At 42.0% G+C, this 27,817-nt stretch overlaps 1 protein-coding gene and 1 long non-coding RNA gene across 6 annotated transcripts in view; one reads left to right on the forward strand and one right to left on the reverse strand.

The window, feature by feature from the left end:
* Positions 1–6,454: 6,454 nt before the first annotated feature.
* Positions 6,455–27,817, reverse strand: part of PRDM15 (PR/SET domain 15) — a 41,058-nt gene continuing 19,695 nt past the window's right edge. For 4 of the 5 annotated variants that reach the window (XM_061359197.1, XM_061359198.1, XM_061359195.1 and 1 more), the window contains exons 12-25: positions 26,921–27,008; positions 19,924–20,091; positions 18,584–18,678; positions 17,345–17,476; positions 16,078–16,212; positions 13,963–14,126; positions 13,253–13,332; positions 12,535–12,654; positions 11,680–11,811; positions 11,093–11,176; positions 10,720–10,895; positions 9,625–9,705; positions 9,188–9,400; positions 6,455–8,693 (exon numbers count right to left, since the gene is read on the reverse strand). In XM_061359197.1, the coding sequence (XP_061215181.1) occupies positions 8,217–8,693; positions 9,188–9,400; positions 9,625–9,705; positions 10,720–10,895; positions 11,093–11,176; positions 11,680–11,811; positions 12,535–12,654; positions 13,253–13,332; positions 13,963–14,126; positions 16,078–16,212; positions 17,345–17,476; positions 18,584–18,678; positions 19,924–20,091; positions 26,921–27,008 (2,145 nt within the window). In that variant the 3' untranslated portion in view covers positions 6,455–8,216. The remainder of the gene's footprint in view (positions 8,694–9,187; positions 9,401–9,624; positions 9,706–10,719; positions 10,896–11,092; positions 11,177–11,679; positions 11,812–12,534; positions 12,655–13,252; positions 13,333–13,962; positions 14,127–16,077; positions 16,213–17,344; positions 17,477–18,583; positions 18,679–19,923; positions 20,092–26,920; positions 27,009–27,817) is intronic. The other variant, XM_061359196.1, reaches the window with a different exon arrangement.
* On the forward strand, positions 8,702–12,591 carry LOC133215269 (uncharacterized). Its single transcript, XR_009726359.1, has 3 exons — positions 8,702–8,875; positions 11,988–12,355; positions 12,457–12,591. It is a non-coding gene; the product is annotated as an uncharacterized LOC133215269 (long non-coding RNA).

Below are 27,817 nucleotides of genomic sequence, written 5' to 3' on the forward strand. Positions count from 1 at the left end.
TTATCTCATGCTCCTTGGCAGTGCAAAGAGAGAGGCTTAGAACTTCCCAACCCCTTCCTTTAATGAGCTGATTTGATTTTTTGTTTTTCTGATGGTAAAACACCCCTCTTTATTCCAGTGTCATCCCCTTGATGATGCTCTTGTGCCCAACTTGCATCCAGATGTCCCATAAGTCTATTCTGTGCATGGGAAAGGACAGCCACCGTTGAGAAAAAGTCGCCCACAGCCTTGCTTTTGCTCTTACCCAAAGTGATGAATGTGGACCTACTTCATTCTTGTGTCATTTGAGCATCTTACTCTCTGGTTTTTGCATGTTGCTGCATATAACAGACTATGTGTGAATTCAAATGTAATTTACTCTGAATTTAATTTACAGCAAACTGAACACACACTAACACTTTCCCCTGTACAAGTAACAGAATATAGGTTCTGCTAGGAAAAAAAGAACAACCCAGCACCTGAATGCAGCAACCACTAATATTTAGTGAACAGTGTCGCATCCACCACAATTTACCACACAGCTGGCTACAGCAGGCAAAGTATGTGTTCTCCCCCACAGTTTTTAGCTATCCTTCCAATCTATTTCATTGCTTCTCAGCTCTTGGTTTACTCTTTCCCCCCAGTTTTGAATCTGTGTCTTGACATGAGAAGTACAAGTCTCAGATACACATTACTGTGAGCTCTGTGAAAACAGCCAGCTGTGTCAGTAAGAAGAGATCCTGCAACCAGCATGTGGCTTGAGGGGAAGACTGGCAGAGCTCAGCTGGTATCTGATCTCCTTAACAACACCCAGTGTATCAATCCCTATACAAGTCATTCTGGCAAATGAGCCAGAGCATGTGCCCATGTGTCCTCTCCTTCCTTGAGCTAGCATCAGGGCAGGAACCTCAGACTCCTGTAGGCAGAAGGGCAGAAATCTGCAGTAAATTAGTTTTGTTAGTTTCTCCTGTTTTCAACTCCTCATTCTGCCATTACCTTTTTTTTTTTTTTTTTTTTTTTTGTAGTCTTCTCAATTTCACTACACTTTGGGACACTGTAAAAACATTTAAAAATCAAAATCTATGAATGAACAGAAAAATAGAGGGAAGCACTCAACTGACACCAAAATCACATTAGAACATAAAAACTCAGCTTTAGAGGAAATAAATCCCCAAACTCAGTCTTTTTAATTGTTGCTTTGCAGCTACTGGACCTAATAACCAGCTTTTCAAAATGGTTAGCAACTAACCAAGCACTGTGAATGCTCAGAGCTGTTCACGGGTATGGCAGAAAGACAACAGCATTACACTTCAGGTGTTGATGAAATCCTGGTGCCAGGGGTGAGACTGAAGCCTCCTGAACCAGCCTCACCTTCCCTGCCACACTCCAAGCAGACCCTCTCTGCCTCTTTCAGCTCAGCTCTTGGGAATTTAAGCTTAGCATCAGTAAGGCGGACTCTAGAAAAGCAGTCCAGGGTGTCAGCCATCGTTAGCTGTACTGCAGGCGCTTGGCAAGAGACTCCTGCCTGAACTGCACTGGCACCTCAGCATCCAGGAGGGAAAGTAAATCCAGAACAGCTTTCTCACAGCATTTTAAGGCAAGAAACGTGTCTTCCAACCATGGTTACACCTGTGGCTTTATACAGTGTTCCAACATTTTTAATCGAGAAAATTTAACAGCTTCTTGCCATTTACAGTGCAAATATTGTAATATCATCTCAGGACTGGAGAGAATCATTCTAAGCCAAGTTGATGACAAACACAATAGAAACACATTTTTCCTTTATCCTGTTGCCAACATGGCACTTCGGGTTTGCTATAGGGCCAAAGCCCTCATGTGAAAACAAACCTCAGTAGCTGATCTCAAAGATGCAAGCCACTTGGCTCCACAGCCTGTCTCCAAAACTACTTCAAGCAGAGCTTTGCTCTGCATCATGGTGCAGGTCAGCAGAATCCTCCTCCGATGTTTCATTCCCCCTTTACACTAGATGAGGCCAAGGCATAACCACCATGAAAAAAATTGGCAAAAATACAAAAGGTTAGAGCTTTTCCAACAGGTATGCCTGTATCAATAATAAATCTCAGGACAAAAGTGAACTGGAGTGACATTATTATTAATTTAAATAGCACAAGGAAATCTCATAACTGAAGAATTATTCACACAGCAATACAAACAGAGCTATTTACCATATCCATTTTCATGAAGCACCTATAGTTTTCATATGATTGTCATTTGGATATATGGCATTTTTTCCATTCCTAGTTTTCAAGATGAGAAATATATGCATCTTTATGTGCGCATAACACCAGCAAATCACTCTGACAAACTGACAGAAATTTCAGTTCTAGGAAGACATTCAACCATTACCTGCCTGTTAACTTCAAGTAATTTCTGGACCAAAAAAAAGCTACACAATGCAGCTCATTCGACTGATAGGAGACTGGTGGGTTTCTGCAAAAACACTTTTCATACTGACATATCCAAAGAAAACTTCAAATTTAGACAGTATAACAGCACTTGATACAGTAAGGTTTCCTGAGAGACTCACCACAAACCATAGCCAACAACGACTCACTCTCTTCTGCTGTTAGTACCCCGTAACAAATGAGAAAATAAATATTTCTGAGTGCTACCCCGTGTTTCTGTAGGATGTACAAACCTCCATGAGATAAGATTCAGCTTTTTGCTTTTCAACAGGCTAGATTTAGGGTAGATATAAGGAAGAAATCCCTTACTGTGAATAGTGAGGCACTGGAACAGGCTGCCCAAGGAGGCTGTGGCTGCCACATCCCTGGCAGTGTTTAAGGCCAGGTTGGGCAGGGCCTTGAAGGCTCTGGTATAGTGGAAGGTGGTCCTGCCCATTGCAGGGGGGTTGGAACTAGATGATCTTAAGGTCCTTTCCGATCCAAACTATTCTGTGATTAGAATCACAGAAAATAACTAAACTAAGATATATAAAATAACTTTATTTATAAATAAATAAAATTACATTTTCCACCTGTAACCTGATTTGTGTCTTTGGAAGTGCTGAAAACCCCTTGACTTCCTAATGTCTACTCTAAACCACCCTGGGTACAGCTCTGAACCATTCCCACACATCCTATCAACGGATCCCAGGGAGAAGAGATCAGCACCTCCTTCTCCCTTTCCCCTCCTCGGGAAGAGCTGTAAAGAGGAATGAGGTCTCCCCTCAGCCTCCTTTTCTCCGAACCAGACAATCCGAGTGTTCTCAGCTGCTCTCCACAGGACACACCTTCCAGCCCTCTCACCAGCTTTGTTGCTCTCCTGGGCGTATTCAAGGGTCTTCATGGTCTTCCTAAACGGTGGGGCCTGGAACTGCACCCAGTACTCAAAAGTGAGCCTGCACCAGCACTGATTATAGCAGGGCAATCACCTCTTCCTCTTTTTTTGTTGGTTGTAACTAGCTGCCAGCTCCCTGGATTACCGCCCTCTTCCTTTTCTGTGTGCGCTATGGTGGACGCCTGTGGCCCCTGCACAGCTCAGGCCCGGAGCAAGCAGCCCAGCTCCCTCAGCTTCCCTGACACCTTTCAGCTACTGACAGTGCCCCGCAGCTCGGCCCCTGCTGCAGGAGGGCCTCTACCAGGGCACCGAGTGCAGCCCTGCCCATGGCGCACCCTCCCCTCACGACTCCAGGGCAGGCACTTTCCCCTCTCACGGCTCTGTCTGGTGCCGACGCTGCCACCGCCGGGGCAGCCAGAGCAGAGCTCCCAGAGCGCTCCCCATCCCGCCCGCTGCCCGCTCGCGCTGCCGACGCCCACCGCCGCGCCACGCGCCGCTCCCGCGCTCCCCGGGGCGGGGCCGTCCCTCCTGGCCCCGCCCCCTGTGAGTCCCTGCTGGGCTCAGCGGAGCTGCGGCTCCTGGGCAAGGCCTGGCGAGGGCTCGAGGGTACCTCGGTGGCTCTGGGCGCTCGGAACTGGGGCTGCGGGACGAGGGGTTTCCCCTCGCTCCGGTGCTGAAGGCTCCTCTCTGGAGCCGCTCACCTCCGGAAATGCGCCACGGTGCACAGCAGGGCTCTGCTTGAAGCCATTTTGGAGACAGGCTGTGGAGTAGAGCAGCTTGCGCCTGTGACACGCTACTGAGGTTTGTTTTCATGAGGGCTTTTGCCCTAGAGCAAACCCAAAGTGCCAGCTTGGCAACAGGATAAAGTGTTTCTGTCGTGTTTGTTGGCAACTCGGCTTACAGTGATTTCAGTCCTGAGATGCTTCTATGAGACTCTGTGATTTGAGAGAAAAAAAGAAAAAAACCACGTTTGCTGCATTGAGGATCAGGCAAGAATGACACCGGTAGAGAAAGGGTTCTGTACCTTGATGCTCCTTTACTTCAGATCCCGTGTGCCACAGGCAGCATCCAGTTAAGTAACAGCCTTAGCAGTAACACTGACAATACATAGGACAGTGCACAACCACACTCCTTTGGCTCAATGGAGTTTCAGTTTGTTGCTGAACAGTTGTTACAGAAAATCTCCATCACATGGCTGAAAACAATAACCTTCACATCCTGTGGTGGAAGAGGCCAGGAACAGACTGGCAGGGGAAATTTAGATTGCACATCCCTTACGTAGTTCTGTTTCTTGTGCAGTTTGAAATGGCATCAGTATATCTTTGGTATTCATCTGAGAAAGGCTTAGCTGGGAGAGCAGCTGGCAGTCACTGTTCATCCAACATAAGCTCTGTCCAAAAAGGCATCAATTTCCAACATCTCCAAGCAAAATTTGTTTGAAATGAAAATCGAACAAAACGATGTTTTCAAGTTTTTCATGTTGCAGCACACCCAAGATACAGTTGTGTTCTCATAGAGATGTTAGTAACAGCAGTAACAATAAAATCAGACCGAGAGATGATGAGGTACCGTAGCAATGGTTGCAGGGAAAGTCAAGATCATTTCAGAAAGGAGTGCTCTGGGAAGATTAGCTTTTAGAAACCTCTCCATTGCCTGGCCTAGACAAAGCCCTTCCAGTGTTTATAGTTTCCCCTTGTAATGCAGAACACTGTTTAGAGTAATATTTATAGTAAGAACAGTCACCCACTGGAACAGCCTCCCCAGGAACATGGTAGAAGTCCCATCCCTGGAGGCATTCAAGGCCAGGCTGGGTGTGGTTCTCAGCAACCTGATCATTGCAGGGAGGGGAGGGACCTTTGAAGGTCCCTTCCAACCCAAACTAGTCTATGATTCTATGACATGGTAGAGTCGATGCGACTGGACAGGATGCTAGGTAACCTCACCTAGGCTCCCCTTCCCAGAGAAGGCTGGCCCGGATGATCTTTCAAGGTCCCTTCCAGCCTGGGCTGGTCTGTGATTCAATGAGCTTGGGGATACTGGGAGACTGAAGAGAGACATATCTTCTTTGTGTGCCCATCACCATAGTCACAAGCAGCATCTGTGTGATCATTCCTTTGAAATCCACTAGAACCAATCATTACCCAGAGAGTAAGATGCTGACTTGCCTAAATGGGATTCACACGGGAGGGATGAATCACACAAGAGGAAGCCTAAGAGTACTGAATACCAGAGAATCACGTTAGGATAAAGAAGTTTTGTGAAGTCAGAGAGGACTCCATAATGGCTGATTACCTCCATGTGCAATTCTTATCAAAGAGGCAATTACATAGTAAAATGACTCAGGTTGATTCAATGCATCATGAATGCTACTATCACTAGTGCTAACACAGAGCAGATGTACTCACTCTGCAGCTAAAGCAAAAAACCTCTCCTTCCTGAAAAGCTTAATCACCATTTACATGTCTGAACAAAACTCTGATCTTTTAGAAACTATATGCAGCACTGTAACCCTCCACGCATAATGTGGTCATATATAAATGTATGGTTTTAGATGTTATCTTTTATTTACCATAGCAACTTGACCTAGGACCTATTTGATCTCTTTCCCCTTTTTTTTTTTTAAACCCATCTAAAGTACCCTGCCAGAAGATTATGTGCCTTTACAAACACAGTAATCAGGGGAAGTTTCAAGCACTTTCAAGAACATATACAACATATTTCAAAAATAAAACCTAGCTTCCTCTTAACCAGTGGATTTGGTATGAAGGGACATTTGTGGACAGGACAGCTCATGAGAAACTTAACTGGCTCAAGCCAGCAACAAAATAATCCTGGTAATAGAGGGGCATAAAACCGTATTTCTCAGGATGTTGGGATGTCAATAAAATGACAGGATCTCACAATTTGTCTGAAAAGGATCTGAGAAAGAGAGAAGGGGCCATGGAATGAAAAATTCTTCTTCCCACACTGGTAGAAGCTATTTTCTTTTAGATATGCATCCTTGTCCCATCAAATATAGGTCCCTTCCATGCAGACATTTTACAGACTTACTGACATTTACCTGACACACAAAACCTGTCTCCAAAAAACCCCATTCCTACACGTTCTGACACAACTAAACTTTACACAGAGCCTAGCATGGTGAGCATCTGGACACTGCTATGGCACAAAGAAAACCACTGCAGATTAATTTCAATTAACATTTATACTTTGGAAGAGTTAGTTGTAGCAATTATAAGGCATCCTTCAGGGGTCAAGTAGTCCATGTTAATACAGACTTTCAAAGCTGAAGTCATTCCTACTCGTATTTTTTGCTAATACATAGAACATTTTCATAAATACGATAGGCACAGACAGGTTTTTTATAACCATCAATCTATCTTCAGTGTCAAACACAGCAGCTGCTTTATCCTCAGCAAAAAGCTTTAGCATGGTTGTGTGGCTCAGTCTGCTGCCCCAAAGCACCTTGTTCTTCAGCTACAGCTGTAAGTACAGATTTGTCTTTCAGGATTCCAGGCAGCAACATTTTTAATGGGTTTGGTTTGTGGGTTTTTTTTTTTTTTAGTTTATTCATTTTTGATATCAGATGCTTTTTCTCTGTGGGAAAGATACTATCTTCTTGACATGCAAAAGTCCACACTGCACATCAATGTATGGAGAATGGAATGAAAGTGTATCAGCAACAATGCATTTGACCCAACCCACTATTTTTATCCCAGTCATGCAACCTTTGCCCATTATACACTAGGGCATGCTGCCTCCATGTGGCAGCAGATGCTTCAGACATTCTTTGTTCCTGCGTTTCATGCAACCTTGTGCGTGACTATAAATCTTGTAAATCAGTTTTGGAAACAGAAGGAATAGAACCCGTACATTATTTCTGTGAGAAAGGGCAATACGGGGATGAGAAAAATAATTAATCATATTGATACCAGTGCTTTTCACTCAAATACTCACCAGGAATGCACAGTACAGTACAAAGGCTATATATATATGTATGTATATGTATAAAAAGAATGCTTTCTCAAATGTTTATTACGTGATGAAAGAATAATATTTGAAAAAAAATTCACATCCTGAACTTGATCAAAGGGGACTGCTGGCTCTTCAGGCCTAGTAGCTAAAAGCAAGACTGAAAGAGCTCTTCAAAAAATTACATAAAACTGTATCACATTCTTTTTTTAGTTTATAACTGGTTTGATTCAAACTTGACTAAAGACCATAGAAGTTGCTTTACCATTAGACCAGCTATCTGATTAAAGTAGCACTAACACTGTGTTATGGGTACAGGGTTTTTACCATGACTAAAATGGAAATACTTTGTGAAATTGGTATATTTTCTTCCACACCACACTCACCCACCCGAAGCCCCAACCTCCACCTACTTTATCAGTGTTGTTAGATACAAGACCTAAAGAAGATAAAAACCAAGACAATTACTCTGCTGCCCATTTGTGTCTTTACATTTCAGTCTCCACTAGCTGACCACAAATGCATTCCACCTCACTGTGAACAAGGTCGTCAGATGTAACTTCCAGACTGGAACGAAGAGACATGGTATGGCTGAAAGGGTTTTGTAAATCACCAGTGCCGTGATATTTAGGATCTCCCTGCTTTGGTTAAGATGTGTTATGATGCTTTTGTCAAATCTCAGTCTTACTGCATAAAATACACAGGGCAAGGAGGTGCTAAATTTATGGTGAGATCTGTTTAATTTTTCTTTTTTTTTTTAAGACAGTGCAAGGTCTGGAGACAGTGTGAGAATCTCAAGGTTAGGGTGTTGCAGGGTGCTATCCAATTTTAGCTTACATTTCATTGTATAAACATTTGCCCATCTCTGTTTGGTATCCAGCAAACAATCCTATTAGAAATTTTCCAAACGTCTGTGTGGTTTTGCCTCTGAGTACTGTCCATTTCAAAATTTGTCGAAGTATAAATTAGTAGCTATACATCTGTTGTTGTTGCTCTGTTTGAACCTGTTGCTGTCCTGACTGTTGTTGCGCTGGCTGTGCCTGAGGCTGCAACACATCAGTCTGAGGCACTGACCTCCACGTCAGAGGATGCTGTTCTGTTATCTGGCTCCCTAGAGGAGCAATGGAGTTCACCAAGGTGGTCAGGTTTATAAAATGGGCCACAGACTGAGGATTAGCTGCCTCTGGCTGCGGCTGGATCTGAATGTCATTTTGGCGGTTGTGCAGCATGGCAGAACCACTGACAGTGTCAAACGTCACAGTGAGAATTGAGTTGTCCAGCTGTAGCTGGCGTTCAGGAGCTGTCAGATGGCCCACAGCCACAGGCTGGAGGTTTGTGAACTGGGTTCCAGCTGCCGTTGTAATGGGGGTAACAGTGATATTTGTCATCCCGACAGAACTGGAAGGGGCTGTGACATTTGGGTCGCCAAGGGTCACCACCACCTGAGGAAAAACAGAAAGGTAACTCAGCCTTGTATCTTGCAGCTGACCACCATATATCTAGCATGAAGAAAGATCACCTGAGTGCTCGTGAGCTCAGATGGCTGCTGCCAGAAAGAGAAGTCATACACACAGGGGAACATAGAAAGCTCGGAATATAACAACTTCCACAGAGAAATAAGAACGTAATGGGAGGCAGGCATATAAAATATTCAAAACAAGCAGCCAAATTAACTTTCACACTTTCAGTCACACGTTCACCCAGTTAGTGCTCTGGCAAACAAGGAGATGGTAACACCAAAATAAATAAAAACAAACATAAGGAGCTTAATGGTCCAACTCGTTTTTTTAAAAGGCCGTGTTCACCTTCATATTACCACAATTTATCATATTAGCTCTAGATGTTCCCATCACTTTTTTCTGTTTGCTATCAGGAGAAAAGAAGGGCTATCCTTCTAAGCAGGGCTGCTACCCATCACATTGCTACTGGAGCTCACCTGCTGGATGCTCTGGACAGCTGAATTAGTCTCATCTCCAACATTCCCTGTGAATTCACCTTCCTTCTCTGTGTATTGACTGAAGGCAGGGTCCTCAGGCACTTGAGCTTCCTCCTCCTCACCTGACTTTTGTTTTCGTTTCTGACCACGTTTAGCAGCTTTCATATGCTGTTTCCCTTCTGGTAATTCTCCCTGTTCCAAGGCTAATTCTGGCTGAAGAAACACATTTTAACAGCACCCATGTTAACCAACAAAACAGATAACAGCTTGCATCTGCTTACACATGTTAAGCTCGGGCTGACTCTCTAAAAAAGCACATTCCTTGTTCATCAGCCTGTGCCCAGCTATGTTATGTACCAAAAAAGTAATGTCCCCACATCACCCTTCAGTAGGCCCGGAACCTAGCTGCCACCAGAATTCCGCAATAAGGAATTTACCTGAACAATCCCAATTGAGGAGGCATCAATGGTAGTAGTCTCTGGCAGCTGCTCTAAATCATCAATCCTCACTGACAGAATCTGTAGGAAAAGGGGTATCTGCTGGTTAACTGCAGCAGTTCAGCAATGACAACCACAATCAAACAATAAAGCAGTGCCCTAATAAATCCTGTCACAAAGCAAAAACAATGCAATCTAACATGTTACACATAACGTTTAATACAAGCGCATTAACCATGGCTTTAAAAAAAATAACCTAATATTTTCCTTCTTGCTGAAAACCAGCAAAGTTTAAAGACGACAGTAGAAGAATGTTTATTTTTATAGTCTAGATAGAACACAAGTGATAGATTCTATAGAAAACAATGTGTTTGAAAAAATATTACTTTAGCATTTCTATTTATAAACCTATCAACTGTGTCCTACTCCATTATTTGCAGCTGAATCTATAAATCTCAACTTATCAAAGAACTGAAACAAATTGCCCTCTGCATTGCAGATATATAGCTGCATTTTTAATCAAAAAATCAGTAAAGAAAGCTTTTTGTTAACTTCTTCCCCAATCATCATGATAATAAAATGCTCATGGCAAAGCAATGCTAATGATAAAAAAAAAGCCTCAAAGGGAACAGACAAGCCTCAGTCAACCTAATCAAGAAATGCTGAGGAGAAACACAATAGCTATTCAGAAATTTAGAACACAGAAAAGAACCCCTTTGCGTTAGACAAAACATGCCTCTAATCCAGATTCTCTGCAGTCAGCATTCATCTTTTAATACTAAGAATTATTTTGTACCATCAGCAGATGCTGCCATCATGTCTCTATTCACCACCTCTTTCAGAGCACTTCTGAATACAGAGAACACAATGGGGAAAAAAGAATCAATTATACTCACTAACAGATGAAGACAAAACAGGAAAAAACATACATTTAAACTGGGGCAGTGAAAGAAAAGGGATTTAAATAATCAGAACAATTTCAACTTTAGGGTCTGACAATTGATATGTTTACTACTGAAACATAACATAATGAAAGGGCTGATTCAGTTAAGTGCATGCTTAACAGACACTTGCTAAAATGCCAGACTAACTCACCTCTGGATGTTTACGCCTCATATGTCGACTCATGGACGCTCTGGTAGAAACCTTTGTCCCACATAGCTGACAGCTCTGGGCTTCTACCTTATCATGAGTAAGCTGGATGTGCTTCTGCAGCATGTAATCAGTGACATATTTCTTATCACAGACTGAACATGTCCACTGTTTTCCTACTGGTGGCAGATGGAGGGAAACTCTGTTATCAACAGCCCCCAGAGATGAGGATTGTATTGTCAGCATCACAACAAGAGGAACAATTTTATGTTGGTAACATGCTGTGTAACACTAGTTCCAAGACTGGCAAATCTACAGCAAGCCTAAGAACAAAATTAAGATACTGTCTTTGGATACTGTTTGGAAGAGGGTTTACCTGTATGAATCAACTTATGAGTCTCCATTGTATTTCTTTCACTAAACGTCTTGCCACAAAGCTCACACATGAAATCTTTGATTCCTGCATGAAGAGCACATTTAGCATTCAGAGTGAAAACGGTTTAAGGTATCTGGGACAATTCCAAATCTCATATTACTAGAAAAATACTAAAGAAATCACAGCCAAGTAAGAAGCACCAGTGCAGCTTCACCAGCTATTTTTATCTAAGCCATACCACCATATCTGTCAGAAAATGAATCCAAAGGAAACTGATATGGGAAGTTTTGTTTTCATTTTCAGGAAAAGAGAACCTGAAGACTTAACTTAAACCAAACACTCTAGACCTATCCTAGACCAAAGCAACCTCTCTCACAAAAGCAAAACACAAACCCATCTAAGCTATGTATTTTCATTGCATATCAGGTGGTCTTGGCTGACAAAAGGTCAAAATCTAACTTTTCAAAAAGCAGAATATGCATATTTTTATTAGTTTTCCTCTTACTCCCAGACCATTCTACATTGAGTTCTTTCAGGAAGGATTTAACTGATTCAGTGCAACTTCTGTACATCTTCAGAGACCTCACCTGTGTGTCTTTTGTAATGCTTCAACATGTTGACTTTCTGTGCAAATTTTCGGTGACATTCCTTGCATTCATATTCTTTAATCCCTTTGTGAAGTTTCATGTGGTGACGAAGCGCATGTTTCGTCTTCATTCCTTTGAGACAAAGGGTACAGTGTGACAATTAGTCCATTGCTCCCACCTTAAAGGAGAACTCGGTATGAACATGTTGTTAACCAAAAGCTCTAAGATGAATTTTCTGTGTGTCCACAATTGCATATTTTTAATTGTTTAGGTAGCAGTGTACATTATCATTATTATTTTAATTCCAGGAATAAAGCTCTGGAAAACATCTAAGTAACCACTGAGGAAGAAGCAAATCAGCAGGGACAAGCAAAGACAAGACACCATTAGAGATGCCTGCCACTAAAATACCAGTTCAGATTTGTTCAAGTTGTAACGCGAACAGTTTGAAAAGTCAAAGCAACCTTGACTCTTTAAGCTCTTACAGAGAGAAATTACTCTATTTCTTAAGCCTGAAAACAACCTAGAATGGAAAAATTAACTTGTATTCACTTTTGTGCTGCAAATGTATTGGAACTCAGTCAGGCAAGCGCTCCTCCACCTGACAGAAGCAGATTTTATCAAAATCAATTTTGCCTTACAGGCCATGAAACTGAATTGTATAAAATTAGGGATAGTTCATGCAACCATAAGGCTTTTGATTAATACAGATGCTACCTCACAATCTGCAGGATTTACAGCACTCCAAGGACCTTCCCAATATTCTAAGAATGGAAGTTCAATTCTGAAGTTTAATTCAGATATTCACCTGCTATTCAGTATCACAATTAACGGAAAATGAGGCGTTAGACATACCTTTGCCACATTCTGCACACAAGTATTCTCGGATATTATCATGGACTCTCATATGTTCTTTTAACATGTCTTTTCTAGCAAATGATTTGCCACATTGCTCACAAGCATGACTTTTTACACCTTAAAAATAAATTTGAAAGACAACATAAACAAAAAAAGATGTTAATGAAAAATGTGCATCTCCTAAAATCTGACTAATCTGGTGAATTAGAGGGCAACAGTCCACCTGTGTTGTCAACCACATCTTTCATGCATATTGTAGCCCAAACTAAACCAAAATACTTTGGAGAGAGAGAGAAAAGCTGGCTTTTTGTGTGAAATCTCAAACAAATGAAAAGATAAAGCCTGAGGTAGGAACACACTGAATAGCATGAAATAATAATGAGCCGTTAAAAATGATTTTGCAATAGCAGTTTTCAGCCTATGTAATGGTGAGAAGGCAGCATGGATAAGAGTTTGGGAAGAACAGAATTCAGAATTAGGATTTGTAGCAGGTGAATCCTGCATATTATGAATGAGGAACCTGGATTGTGTGCCTAGACCAAATATCTTCATTAATACTACCTGCTTTAGAAAAAAGCACAAATATAACATTTATCTCATTTTAACATACAGTAAAAACACATAACTTGCTTCCTCCTGAAAAACATAAGGCAGGCCCTGGCAACAGAAAGTTCTTTTTAGTACTGATAATAATAAAGAAACACAACATCTTTACCTGTATGTATAAGCTTATGTCTTTCCAGATTTCCTATGCTGTTAAAGATCCTTCCACAGATTTCACATGGATGGATGTATCTGAAAACAGACACCAGAAACCATGATTCTTTTCTTGAGATAGAGGTGGTTTTCAGGCATTTCTGTTAGTAACTGCAGGTAGTGAGGCACTGGAATAGGTTGCCCAAGGAGGTTGTGAATGCTTCATCCCTGGCAGTGTTCAAGGCTAGGTTGGACAAGGCCTTGCGTAATATGGTTTAGAGCAAGGTGTCCCTGCCCATAGCAGGGGGGTTGGAACTTGATGATCTCAAGGTTTTTTCCAACCCTAACTATTCTATGATTCTATGATTTATTACTACAAAAGTTCCCGGAAACATAAATTTATTTTTAAAAATGAGGCTTAGGAAACCCGTAAGTTCACTGCAAGCTTGGAGCAGTCAGGCACTGCTAAATCTTCAAATGATACTCTTTAGAAAGTATTCGCCAAAATCACAGATTTAGACTTTATGAAGCCCAAACTGGAAGGCCATTAACTAAGCATCTGTGTGAAGTGAATCATTAGTGATATATATTTAAAGCTTTTAGTAAGCATTCTAACACCCATTATATAGTTTCAGGTATTTTAGTACAGCCCAATTCTCTACAAGCATCAGGTGGCAGAGCCACTGTCAGAAAGATAGCTTCACTTATCAGTCCAACACATCATCTTACTTCTGCACATTAGGATCAGGCAGGTTTTCCCGATGAATGACCATGTGTGCATGGTAAGTTGCCTTTAAGGCAAAACGTCGGTTGCAAATGCTACAGCCATAGCCTTTCTCCTTGTGCACGTCCATGATGTGCTTCAGATACTCCTTCCCTCTGCCGAAGGTCAACTGCAGAATGAACCAATAGTGAATGAAAGGGGAAAAATGTTCTTGGGAACAGCAACAACCTAGCAACACATTATGAAATCTAGAGTCAGAGCCAGCAGACAAATACCCTGTGTATCACTAGATGAAAAACCTGTGAAAGCTGGATTTAGGCTTGAACCCCTATTACATTACATTACAGGCCATTACAAGCACACTGCTACAGGACATCAGTTAACCCATTTGGAAAACTAGTTTGAGATGGTATCTCTGCTTCCTATGCTGCACAAGTAGAGGACCTCCAATTACTTGTGCACTAAGGAACAGCCTTGGAGAGAGTCATGTCCAACCTCCACCAGCTATCAAAGCAAGGATGCCACAGATGGAAAAGATGTCTTTTAGGCTCTAAGGGCATGGCAGGGGCATCTACTCTGCATAGTAAGCGTTGGCAGTAGCTCCAGAAGAGTTGGTATTTCTAGGCACTGCAGGCAGTGATTGTAGCTCAGCTCCTGGAAGAGCTACAATAGATAGGTACTCCACTACTTGGCTCCCTGGGCTAAGTAACCCTGCATATGCATATATGCTCCAACATCTCAGGAGAAAGGGCCATAATGGCAAGATCTTTTGCTCTGATTTTAGAACTAGTCAGGCTATTTCTGACAGCACTGCACAGCTTAGTGACAGTATATTTTGGGATGAGAAAAAATAAAGACAGAGTCTTAAAAAGCTCAGAAGAGATATTTCACTAAGACTCGTTCGTATGTTGTTCTCCTTTAGAGATGCATGAAGAGATATTTTCAGCCAAAAAGAGACTCCCCGTGTCATTACATCTAATATTAATTTTCCACAGCTGCTGTCTTACACAACTGTTTGCTTCACAAACACCTGCAAAAGTGCTAAAAGACCCAGTTCCAAAAAGAGCTTTGTCATCTGAATGGCACAATTGCCCTCATTTGGAAGCACACATTTTCATATAGTTTAAGGACCCATTAAGTGACAGGCATTAAATGAGCACATTGAAAGCAAGCACATAATTAACTGCTGTGATACGCATCTTCTCATGCTCAGTGACATAAGCTTAAAATCAGTTTGCACTTAAAACCAGTTCACGTATAGGAATAGAAAACTCAAGTATTATTATCTTCATGTCTTTAAAATTAAAGTAAGTTGAACACTTACACGACATTAAGTGTAGACTGAAATAAGCTCTAATTTCAAGGGGCCAAGTTACTGGTTTAAATACCAAAATTCCACTGTCCCTATGTCAGTTTGGCTAGTTTTGCTGTTCTCAGTGGTTGCTATTGTATTTCCCTTGCCCTGGCACAGTGGGCTTGCCCACTAAGGGCACAGACTCCAAATGAGCCTTAAGGACTCAATTTTTCCCCATTACTACTTTCCAAAATGGCAAAAGCCATGCAGTATGAGGTTTAAAAAGTCTTCCTCTCTCAGCTGACAGCTGAGTAAAGTATGTTCCAGCTTCTAATACCACCCTGTTAGTAATGAAAGTAAGCCATGAATAACCAGTGACACTTAATATAAGCAGCAGTCTTAATCCTCCAAATTAGATATCCCCTCAAGGACCACCTGATCTCATCAAAGTTAATCGGTTTGTGGACTGTATAATTCAGAAATGCTGTAACTATTTTAATTTGCATATAATTAAGGGATAGTGTAAGATCTGAATGTTCCTTTCTTTCTCCAGTTTTGCTTGCTTCCTTCCTTCGACACAGATAAACATCTGTATTTGCACTTCTAAGAGTTCAGCATTCACCTTACAAAACACCACCTCAAGTCTTATGCTAGAGCATCAACTTCACAGATTAGAGGTAACAAGCACAGCAGAAGAGAGCAGACCTGTGGACTGGCCTTCTGTTTGTGAACCCTTAATGTTACTTAAAATTCTGAATGATTTATGGACATCTCTACTCCCTCCCCCATCCAAAACCAAGTTAATTTGAAAAGTATTTAAAGCTACCTGGCACCTTTTGCAGCTATACTTGTGAGGCTCAGAATCTGCACTTTCATCAGAGTTGTCATCGTTTTCCTCTGATGAGATTCCAATTTTACCAATAAACTCTTCTCTCTGATGATCATCCATTAGTGCTATGTCCTGTGTAGGGCAGGAAAGAATATAATGTTTTAATGGATTAAACTTCTATTTCAAAAGGTAACGCCTGGTAAGTTTTGTTGCCATGTAGCATTAGCAATTGCTGTAATATTATTTATTTAAAATACCCTCCTGAGTCATTCAATTCAGCTAAACAAAGTTTCTCTGTCCATGACTAAACAAGGAGAAACCATTTATCCAAATAAATAATACTCTATTTTTTGTGTACAAACTGGGCATTGTAACAGGTTGTCCAGAAAGGTTGTGGAGTCTCCTTCCCTGGAGACACTCAAGATCCACCTAGACACAATTCCTGTGTAATGTGCTCTAGGTGACCCTGCTTTAGCCGGGAGGTTGGACTAGATGATCTCTGGTGGTCCCTTCCAGCCTCAACCATTCTGTGATTCTGTGAACTTTAATGTAAGCAGAGGCTGAACTGGTACAGTGTTACATCCATAAAAGCATCTTTTATGAGCACCACCGAGTAATACAATTCCTTTTCAATTAAATTCCTTACAATTCAGTGCTAACCTAGGGACATTAAAATAATCTAGGTTTGATTAAACACTATTAATAAAGGTATTTTTGTGATTTAGAACACTTTTATAAAACCAGGTAAGAAACTTGATACATAGGCAGTAATGCTAGCATATGTAAGAGAATCACAATCACTGGCATGGAAAGGGCAGGAACAATTAGTTCTCGTTTGTTTTTTCCCCACAAAGACAGGGCACGACAGTAACCCCTCAGCCCAACCAAAGTACAACTAGGACATCTGTCTGCAGCCTAACTGATAAATTATTCTCCCCACTTTAAACTAAACAACCTCTGTGATTCACAAAACATCACAGAGGTGGTTTTCCCACAGCATTCAGAAAAGTGCTCTGCAGGGACAACTGAAATAAGTTAAAATGTGACAGTCTGCATACTCTGTAGCAATCAGATGTAGCAAAAGAGCCATGGGTAAATCAGAGCACAACTGGTGAGCCTGCTGTAGAAACATCACTGCATGGGGTATGTAATCTCTGTTATGTTGCCACTATGAACACGTGACAATAACAGTCTCAGTGTATTTATTGACATGTCCAAGTGCCTGTTAAATAACATATCATTTTTTAATAAATTAACACAATACCTTAAAATGGACATGAATGTGATCTCTCAACACATCCACCCTGAAAAATTTACGTCCACAGATTTCACAAGTGTATTTCTTGTCTCCATGTGTTAATAGGTGTTTGTTCATATTGCTTCTACACGAAAATACCTAAAAGAGAAGGAGGAAGGAAAAGGGGTTGTATCCTTTCCAGCAGGGCTGCAGTTCTTTTCAAGTTATTCAATGGATAGCACAAAACACATTTACTGTCCTGTTTCATTCACTCTGGCCAGAAACATGTAAGAACTCCTGTTATCCAGCCAGCAGGCAACCTCAGAAGCTGCTGGCACAGCAAAATACAGGTTTACAATACCAAGGAGCTGGCTTAAATTGGCCATTCGTCAGAGGCAGACTTCCAAAAAAGCGGCACCAGAATTACATAGGGTAGATTTAGAAATATCTAGACAGTGTCTTTTGAGTCACTGATGTTCCACCTATCTATAAAAAGGCATGTCCACAGAATCTACCTTCACTGATATGTAACATATCCAAAGCATCAAAATGAAAGCTCTACACACCGGCTTGAGTTGCTTGAGTACACCTTGCACTATAAAATCGTTAGTTAAATTCACAGTCTTTGTACCTGTGGTAACAGCAACTTAGGATCTTCAGTATTAAACACCCAAATACAACAGTGCCATGGCCACACCATGAATTCACTTTGATTTCTAACAGAAAATTATTCGCAGTGCACAGTTAGTTCCAGCTGTTTACATTCCAGCAGGAAAACTTCACTCTAAGTGACATAAGCCATGCCATTTCACTGGCAGACTCAGAGACCATATTACACTCAACATTGTGCTATGTGTCCTGAAAAACAGTTGAGTCTGAACTTCAGTTTTGTTCTTCTCTTTCTCCTATCAGCTCCCACCAGCCACGGCCACAGTGGGCTTGGATATATAATGGGGCTAAGGCAGTTTGAAGAGTAATGTCTTAGCTGGATGACATGGTAACTCACTGGTAACTAACCTTGTCCCTGTCCGAGTTGTGAGGTAATCTGACTTGGCACATACCTTAGTGGAAGTCATTCACCTCAACCTTTTGGTGGACTGTGTGACTATCCAGGTAGGCTGCTACTGTGGTTTAATACACAGGTGATAACTTGTTATGCCACAGAACTCATTTGAAGGTGCTGGGCTGAGGCACACCCTACTCCTGCAGTATCCTTGGAGCTCCAATGCAGAGCTTTGCATGGTACATGCTGGCAAAGATACCTACCTTCCCGCATACGGGACATCCTGAAGGCTCCTTCTTGTAGCGAACCATGTTTTCTGTGTTGTGCTCAAAGTCTTCTCTTTTCACACGCCTCACCCCTTAACAGAACAGTCCCCATCAAAAAAACAAAACAAAAAAAGTAAACCATGTTTTTCCACTCCAATCTGCATGCCCTTTCAGGTGAATACTGTAAAGAAGAGTGAAATACTGGGAAGAGCCTCAATGCAGAATTTAATTGTTAACAAAAGGATAACTTCTAAATTAAAACGGTGTCTTAAGAATATAAAAACAGTCAACCAAAGTGATATATTATGGCTTAATGGTTTTTACACCAATTAGAAAGTGTCTGAAAACAGTTATTGTCAGCGCATGGGAACAGACACATCTAGTAGACTTTGACACTTCAATCAGGTATCTGGCCCAGAAATTCCCCCTCACAGCCTCTAAGGAGAGAAGCAACCATCCTGCACTGCCTTACGCTCCATGAGGATTTCACACCTCTTCCTCTGCTGCTTTCAGGGAAGAAGAGGGCTGCTGCTGTTCTGGTGACACTTAAACATGAGATGCCTTGCCAGTGCCATTCAACCCATTGGTCTAGCTGTCCTCCAGCACTTGACACAAAGGTCTGAATCACAGGAGCGCCTGGTGGTGGTTGGCTACTCCCACAGCACCAAATTAGACAATCTGGATGCTTTTCTTAAATCACCTTTGGTTTTATCATCTAGATCACTAGAGGCATTTTAATGCTTCGGCAGTCTATCATCACACAAGTTTTTCCAGGGTCTGCGTACCTATAACAACCTTAGATGTTTGAGATTTTGAACAGTAAACTCTTCTAGTCTCACTTCCATATATTCTCAAGAATTTGAAAGATAACATCACACAGCATTCCCTTTATACGATATTTATACAATAATAACTTTTAGTTTTACATTGCAAGTTAATTCCCTGCCTTCAAATTTTCAAGTTACCAAAATTCTTTCTTTTCAAAGAAAGAACAGAATTCAAAGAAAGAAAATGATATAATTACAATCAGCTACTCTACTGCAGAATAAGCCAACCAACTTTCACACAATTGTTAGTAGCACTGGATTGAATCACGTGAGACTGAAAAAAAAGGTAAGTGTCTTTGAAAGGTAGAAACTGGAAACGAAAAACACTGGAAAGTTTTTCACGGAATTAGACAACTGTTACTATTATTTTAAATAAATGTCCTATTTTGCTGAATCCTGCTATTCAAGATCAGGCAACTGACAAAAAAAAAGACACAATCAATTCCTTTACCTTCCCACCTCTACTGCTGTTTCAAGAGTAATAATTAGATTGATCTGTAGTATACTTACCTTCTAAGTGTCGTCTTTGATGGTCTAGCATGACATCCTTCCGGTAAAACATCTTATTGCAGATTTCACAAGCAAACTTCTTATCTCCATGCTTTTTTTTGTGTTTTGAGAGATTACTGTTTGTAGAAAAGAATCTGAAACACATCTCGCACTGGAATGTCTTGTCATCTGTAAGCAAGAGAAACCATGCAGTTATTTACGGATGAAAACAGATACTTTTGTTAGTTGCTTCGGTAGTTCTTCTGTTAGATCTGAATTTTAAAATGTAATCCATCTTTATATGGATTGAGGAGGGAAAAGCAAAAGCATGTATTCTTCTTTTACTTTAAAGATTTTTTAAAAGGCAGTAAGTATGTATGACGTTAATTTGAACATGGGATCTAGCACTGTAACTTCCTTACAAGGCCTCTCTCCGTTTTGGCCCAGCACACATTAAAATTATGTTTGAAGTGGATTCTGTTACAGTTGGTTCAAGTTTTTGATGTTGGTAACATCACTACATGTATAACAACACAACATCACATGACTAAAGCTATGCCTAAAGCACCAGAATCCTTCTTACCTAATTACCAGAAGCCTTCTGCCAGCACTGGCTCCTAATACCAGCCAGTACAGAATGTTTGGGAAGAAGGTAAAAGATCTCAAAAACAGGCCACTGCATGGCAACAGGCCTATGGGAAATCTGGTTTGTGTTCAGTAGTTGAGACTTTTCTTGGAATACGAAAGCATGGTCCAGCAGATAGACTCTGCCAGTGCTGCATCAACCACAAAGTAACAGTTGAATGCCTTGAAGAGCAGAGCAAATACTGCTGCTTGTTGTGGTCAACTCACAAGATGAAATGAGCTGCTGCCCTTGAATAAACAGAACACTGAGGTTACTTGGCATTACTCTCCATTCTTCATAAAGCTGAGTTTCATACAAGCTGTACCCTCTGAAAGGCAGTGAGAAACCCTACTTTGGTGATGTAAAGGGCAATTACCCAGGTGATTCTAGGCTGACAGAGCGAAGGGAAACCCCTCGTCCCGCATTCCCGGTTCCGAGCGCCCAGAGCCACCGAGGGAGCCCCGAGCCCTCGCCAGGCCTTGCCCAGGAGCCGCAGCTCCGCTGAGCCCAGCAGGGACTCACAGGGGACGGGGCCAGGAGGGACGGACCCGCCCGGGGAGCGCGGGAACGGCGCGTGGAGCGGCGGTTGGCGCCGGCAGCGCGAGCGGGCAGCGGGCGGGATGGGGATCGCTCGTCTTAGGGCCGGGGCCGGGGCCGGGGCCGGGGCCCGCTCTGGGAGCTCTGCTCTGGCTGCCTCGCTCTGGCTGCCCCGGCGGTGGCAGCGTCGGCACCAGACAGAGCCGGTGAGAGGGGAGGCTGCAGCGCCGAGCTCGGGGTGCAGAAAGTGCCTGCACTGGAGTCGTGAGGGGAGGGTGCGCCATGGGCAGGGCTGCACTCGGTGCCCTGGTGGAGGCCCTTCTGCAGCAGGGGCTGAGCTGCGGGGCACTGTCAGTAGCTGAAAGGTGTCAGGGAAGCTGAGGGAGCTGGGCTGCTTGCTCCGGGCCTGAGCTGTGCAGGGGCCACAGGCGCCCACCATAGCGCACACAGAAAAGGAAGAGGGCGGTAATCCAGGGAGCTGGCAGCTAGTTACAAAAAAAACCCCAAACAAACCAAAACTAAACGAAACAAAAAACAAACTGAAGAATGGGGTTGATTGAAGAATAGGGTTGTAAATAAGTAACCTCAAAAACGTTAGATTTTGTTAGCAACTATAGAGAAAAGGAAATTACTAAGATAAGCTTTGCCAGAACTACCTGGTTGTTACTGATATGACGATCCTAAAACAACGTGATGAAGAAATAACCACCAGGGGTCTGAAAGCCCACTACCACACTTTTGTATGAATACAGGGGGCATTGTCTAAGGAGAATGATGTCATGTATGTAATCTAATGAATATGTATAAGGACAATATAATCACAGCCTGGTTGATGCTTGGGGGAGGCATGCTTGGAGGAGCGATCCGCGTGTCTCCTGGCTCTGCCATAATGAATTCCTGCTTGTCAACTTGAAACTCTGTTAGCGAGTTCCTGGAGATTTCTCCGAATCAATCTGGCACCCCAGATGGGGCCCTCTCTGCTCGGCTGCAGGACCTGCTGAGGACAGGGCTCCCTAGGGCCCATGGGAGTTTTTCCCTGAGGGACCCCTCAGCTCATTCGGACCACTGCGGGAGCAGACAAGGACCACCTCATAAAAGGTATTATTTTCTTTTGTATAGTCTGTAAGATGCAGGGGGCATCTCGGTTTGGTAAATTGGTTTGATAAGCGTACGCAAGGTTTGGAAGCCTTCTGTAAATTGAGATAGGAGATCTCGTGGGTAAAGGCATATACCCGGCTGCTACCATCTGTTTGGTATACACCCACAAGAAGCAGGGGGCATCTTGTGGTTTGGGTCCTGCAAGACACAGTGGGTGTCTTGTAGAAACGGTTTTGGATTTTACTGGTATTTGACTTACATTGTGGCTTGTTATAGTTATGATTTTGGTCTTGTGATTTTGGTATTGGTGACAGACTGTTATAACTGCGTTACTAATTGTCTCTGTTTCAAGTGTTGTAACTGTGTGGAGTGTGTCTATTTTGTGGCTTGTTATAGTGATGATTTTGGTCTTGCAATTTTGGTCTTAAAGACTATTATAAGTGTTAATTGTTGTTTGATACAATTTTAGTCTCTGTCTCAAGTGCTGTAACCATGTGGAGTGTGTCTGTGGGATCCCATGTGTGTGTGAATGCGAGACTGATAATGGGAAATCGGCAGAGTGGAGAGATCTTGAAGAAGAGTCCTTGAGGGTGCATTTTGGCACATTGGAAAGAACTGGGGGGGGGGTTCCTGGGGTAACTAAGAAAGTGTTGGTGAAATGTTGCACCCAATGGTGGCCCTTGTATACTCTGGAGGATCAGGAGAAATGGCCCAAAAATGGGACTCTGAATACATTGTTGAAATGAATGTTATTTTTAAGACAGCAAGGAAAATGGGATGAAGTGATGTATGCAGATACGTTTCTCACTTTAAGAAACCACCCAGAGTGGCAGACAGAATGTGAAATAAATATAGCTCTGCCAGATCCCTAAGCTTGGCTTTGGGAAAGGACAGGGAAAAACAGAAAGCTAAGCTGGAGAGATGTTGTTCAGCCTGTGATATTGGGGGAATGACGTTTAAAGTTAAAAAAAACCAAAACACCAAAAACCAACAAAACCAAAAGACCAGAGTAATCAGGAAGATAGGTTGGGGGACTATGTATCACAGGTACCTCCGAGAGGAGCACTCTTGGCATCTGCCCCATCTGTTATTGATAAGGAGGAAGAGGTTGCTGTCACTAGCAACAGAACAGGACTTGAATGTTAAAGAAGTGTGGAGAGCGTATAGGAATTGGGAATAGGTAGAGAAGAAAGCGCTGAGTCGTGCTATAGGCACAGCTACACTAACGGCTTTGGGACAAGTAGAAACTGGGGGAGGGACTAACGTGAGAGGATGAGGCAGAGGTAGAGGAGGAATGTCAGGCAGAGGTGAGGGACTGAATTCTCCTGTGGGATAGAATCAGTGCGCATACTGTAAGGAGTTTGGACGTTGGAAGTGAGACCGCTCTGGGGGGAGTGCCATGGAGTGGCTCCGGTGACTGAACTGGAACTAGACTGGTGGGGACCTGGGGAATCTATCCTAGCAGATCCACTGATTAAATTAAAACTAGGGACTAGAGGAAATAAAGTGGAATTTTTAAGTGGATATAGGAGCAACTTATTCAGCATTAAATCAGAGGGAAAAGAATTTGTTACATATGTGGCAGCTACTGGCCACCAAAAAAAAAGGCATTCTTTCTGAAACCTTTAGAGTATAAATTGGGAAAACAAACAGGAATGCGTAAATTTTTACACATGTCAAATTCTCCAAAATCTTTATGAGGCCAAGAAGCAACATTTAAAGAAGGCAAACTAGAATTAAGAATAAAAAACTAACAATTAATTGAAGTTTTGAGTTTATTTTTAATTCAACAGAAAAGCAAACAGAAGGGCCTCCCTGAAATAGAAGAAATCCTTAATCAGGTATTCCTGGGAGTATGGGCATCTGAAGTTGCAGGTAAGGCAAAAAAAATGCTTTGCATGTTAAAGTAGAAATAAAGGGGGGCCTGCCTAATCAGAATAAAACAATATCCCTTAAAATTGGAGGATCAAAAGGGAATCAAAGAAATATTTTTAAAATATGGATTATTAATTGAATGTGAATCAGTATATAATACTCTTATCTTGCCACTAAAGAAATCCAATGGGAAAAGTTACAGACTAGTTCAAGATCTCAGAGCAATCAACAAAATTGTGGAGGATATTCATCCAGTAGTAGCTAATCTGTATACCTTATTGACTAAATTGAATACTAATCAGGAGTGGTTTACCGTTCTGGACTTAAAGGATGCATTTTTCTGTCTGCCCCTGGACAAAGAAAGTCAGAATTTATTTGCTTTCAAATGGGAAAACCCTGAAACAGGAAGAAAAACACAGCTCACTTGGATGGTGTTACCTCAGGGATTTAAAAACAGTCCGACCATTTTCGGAAATCAGTCGGCATGAGAATTAGAATCCTGGGAAGCACCCACCCAGACAGCAACTTTAGTATGTTGACAGCCTGTTAATTGCTACCAAAACTGAGAAAGATTGTGTTCAATGGACTGCAGAATCGTTAACTTACTGGGGCTAAATGGATACCGGGTATCTAAACTGAAGGCTCAACTAATTCAAACTTGAGTTATCTTATCTAGGATGCAAAATAACAGGAGGACAACCAGAACTTGGAGCAGCTCGGAAGGAAGCAATCTCTTAAACACCATGACCATCCACGGTTAAAGATCTCTGGACGTTTCTGGGAATGACAGAATGGTGTCGACTCTGGATCCATGATTATGGTGTTCTGGTAAGACTCTTATATGAGCTGCTAAAAGAAAATCCAACTTTTCTAAAATGGACAGATCAAGCTGAAGAAGCATTTAAAAGTTTAAGACAGAACTCATGAGAGCTCCAGCTCTGGGGCTCCCGGACATAACTAAACACTTTTGGCTATATTCCTATGAGAAACGGAATTGCCTTGGTGGTTTTAGCTCAAAGATTGGGACCTTATAAAAGAGCAGTAGCCTATTTTTCAAAACAACTGGATGAACCAAGTAAAGGCTGGTCTGGATGCTTGAGAGCAGTGGCAGCAGTTATCTTAAATGTCCAAGAGGCCAGAAAATTTACAGTGGGACAAAAGTTCACCATGTTAGTATCACATGCAATATCTAACAGTCCTAGAACAAAAAGGTACACATTGGCTATCGCCAGTGATCACATTTCTTGAAGTATCAAGCCATCCTAGTAGAACTGGATGATGTGGAAACTGTGATCACTAATGTTGTGAATCCAGCATCTTTCCTTCAGGAAATCCCTACCGAACCGTTGACTCACAATTGCTTGGCCACAATAGACAGTGTATTTGTGCTGACCAGATCTGAAGGAGGAGCCTCTGGAGGGCACAGATTCCTGGTCCACTGATGGCAGCAGCTTTGTTAAAGATGGTAAACGAAGAGCAGGATATGCCATAACTACAACTTCAAAGGTAACAGAAGCTAAACCATTACCCTCTAACATCTCAGCACAAAAGGCAGAAATAACAGCCCTGACTAGAGCCTTGGAGCTGGCAGAGGATAAGCAGATAAAGATATGGACTGATTCCAAATATGCCTTTGGTGTAGTTCATGCACATGGAGCAATCTGGAAAGAACGAGAACTTTTAGATACCCAGGGAAGACAAACTAAACATGGAACGGAAATTCTACAATTGTTAGAAACTGTACAATTACCCAATGAAGTGTCTATCATACATTGTAAAGGACATCAAAGAGGTAACTCTGATCAAGAGATTGGAAATAATTTGGCTGATCGTGAGGCTAAATGGGCAGCAGAAGCAGAAAGAGTTAAGTTGATGTCCTTAATTCCTGATGATAAACTGGTAATTGAGCAAAATAAACCTAGGTACTCTAAAGAAGATATGAAACTAATTGAAGAGTTGGAAGGACAGGAAAATGGAAAGGGCTGGGTAAAAAAAACACCCAACCAAAAAAAAAAACCAAAAAACAAAAAAAGGAGGACGAAGACAATTAAAAGCAAGGGGCTTCCTCTAAAATCCGATGTCCTCACCCAGAACCACTCTGTAGTTCTGTAGGCGGCTAATGAGGCAACACACACCACATCAAATGAAAAACCTGCTGGTACACCAGTAAAGAGGACCCCTACTAGTTCCTCCAGGAAAAAGCAGTAGAACTAGATGATCTTAAGGTCTTCTCCAACCCAAACTATTCTGTGATTCTATGGGTCCATAAAAGTAACCAGGATGTCATTTTCTAAGCATAACAGTCCTCAGCATAAATAATATGAGTAACCACAAGTTACTATGTTACTATGTAACTTGTAACCACAAGTTACAAGATGACTATGGAGAAAAAGAACAGGTTCTAGTGATACTGAGAAAAAAGCAACACACCAACATCTGGAAAGTCTATCGCAAGTATAAAGCAAGCATGAGAAAGCAGAAAACTGCAACCCCAGAAATAACTACACATTATTGATAGTGCCAGCCCCCTTTCCAGTTCCTTTATTTCAGAGAAATGAGGTAAAACATAGTTTCAGGAAAGAAAATTAAACAGAGGTGGTGACAGGGTATCTGAACATACAAATGAAAAAGCAGTGAGGCAGGAGTTGCTAAAAAAAAGCAATAAATTAAATGGATGCATTGCTGTATGGATTACTGGTTACACTTTTCTTATCACAAATGAGGGTTTTTTTGGCAGGAAAGGGGGCAGGTTGCTTCTTGAGAGGATGCCAAAAAATCTAAATTTTTACTCCCTCTGTAGTTTCTGTGCTGACATGGACTTGTGGCCATCCCCCCAAAGTAAGTAGAGAGGCCAGAGGAAACTGAATGGTTAGCCATTCTTACCTGTCCTGCAGTTATGGAACTCCAATGCACTCTCTATCCGAAAGGCCTTTTCACATGTGGTGCACTTGTATCTGTACTCACTGTCAACCTGAGGATTACAAACAGTAAGAATTTAAGTGGTAAAAACACCCAGTTACATCTGACAGAGAGATGCTAAATCTCAACTACTTTTTCTGTTTTCCGTCTTTCCTATTTTGCTTCCTTCAACAGGACAGTTAAATACACACTGAAGCAAAATTCTGATGCTGTACCATCCTGCCACGTTCCCACATCTGAGCTCTATACAAAAAGTAGACCATGCAGCTGTGTGCATGTAACACGCTCATTGATAAGCACCAGTCGAACACAGTGACAGGATTTTTGAGAAGCAAGACATAATCTGACTCACCCTCCAGCTCCAGAACAGATTCCAGCAAGCTGAGCGCTTAGGACCTCAATGCCAAGCAGTAATGGAAATATTCACTGATAAGGCACCACTACAACCATGTTTAATACTTAAATGGCAGCAGCACTCAAAAGCCCTCACCAACAGGGACAGTGCTGCTACTGTTAAGCACTGCAGGTTTACATGTGTGCACAGACCTTAATGACACAGCCTTTACCCAGAGAGTTCAGACATTGAGGGACACTACAGGTGGGGATGAATGAAACAGGACAAGCAAACAAGACCGGAACAATCCCATTTACTGCCATAAACTGAAGTGAGATCTCATCTCTAGATCATGCAGGTCCAGCTAACACCAGCTTGTCTTGCTGTAACTGATGTCTGAAAATGACTTTCTTTAGGAAATTCAGACACAAAAAAAGGACTTGCATGCTCAAAAGCATGCCCATGCTTTGCCAACGCATCCACTGCTCTATCAGGTGTTACCTCTCCCTGTCAGTTATGTCTCACTT

The sequence above is a fragment of the Neopsephotus bourkii genome, unplaced genomic scaffold (genome assembly GCF_033783945.1).
Source record: "Neopsephotus bourkii isolate Nb327-2 ecotype Australia unplaced genomic scaffold, CSIRO-AGI_Nbou_v1 NB_962, whole genome shotgun sequence".
In the NCBI taxonomy this organism is placed as follows: Eukaryota; Metazoa; Chordata; class Aves; order Psittaciformes; family Psittacidae; genus Neopsephotus; species Neopsephotus bourkii.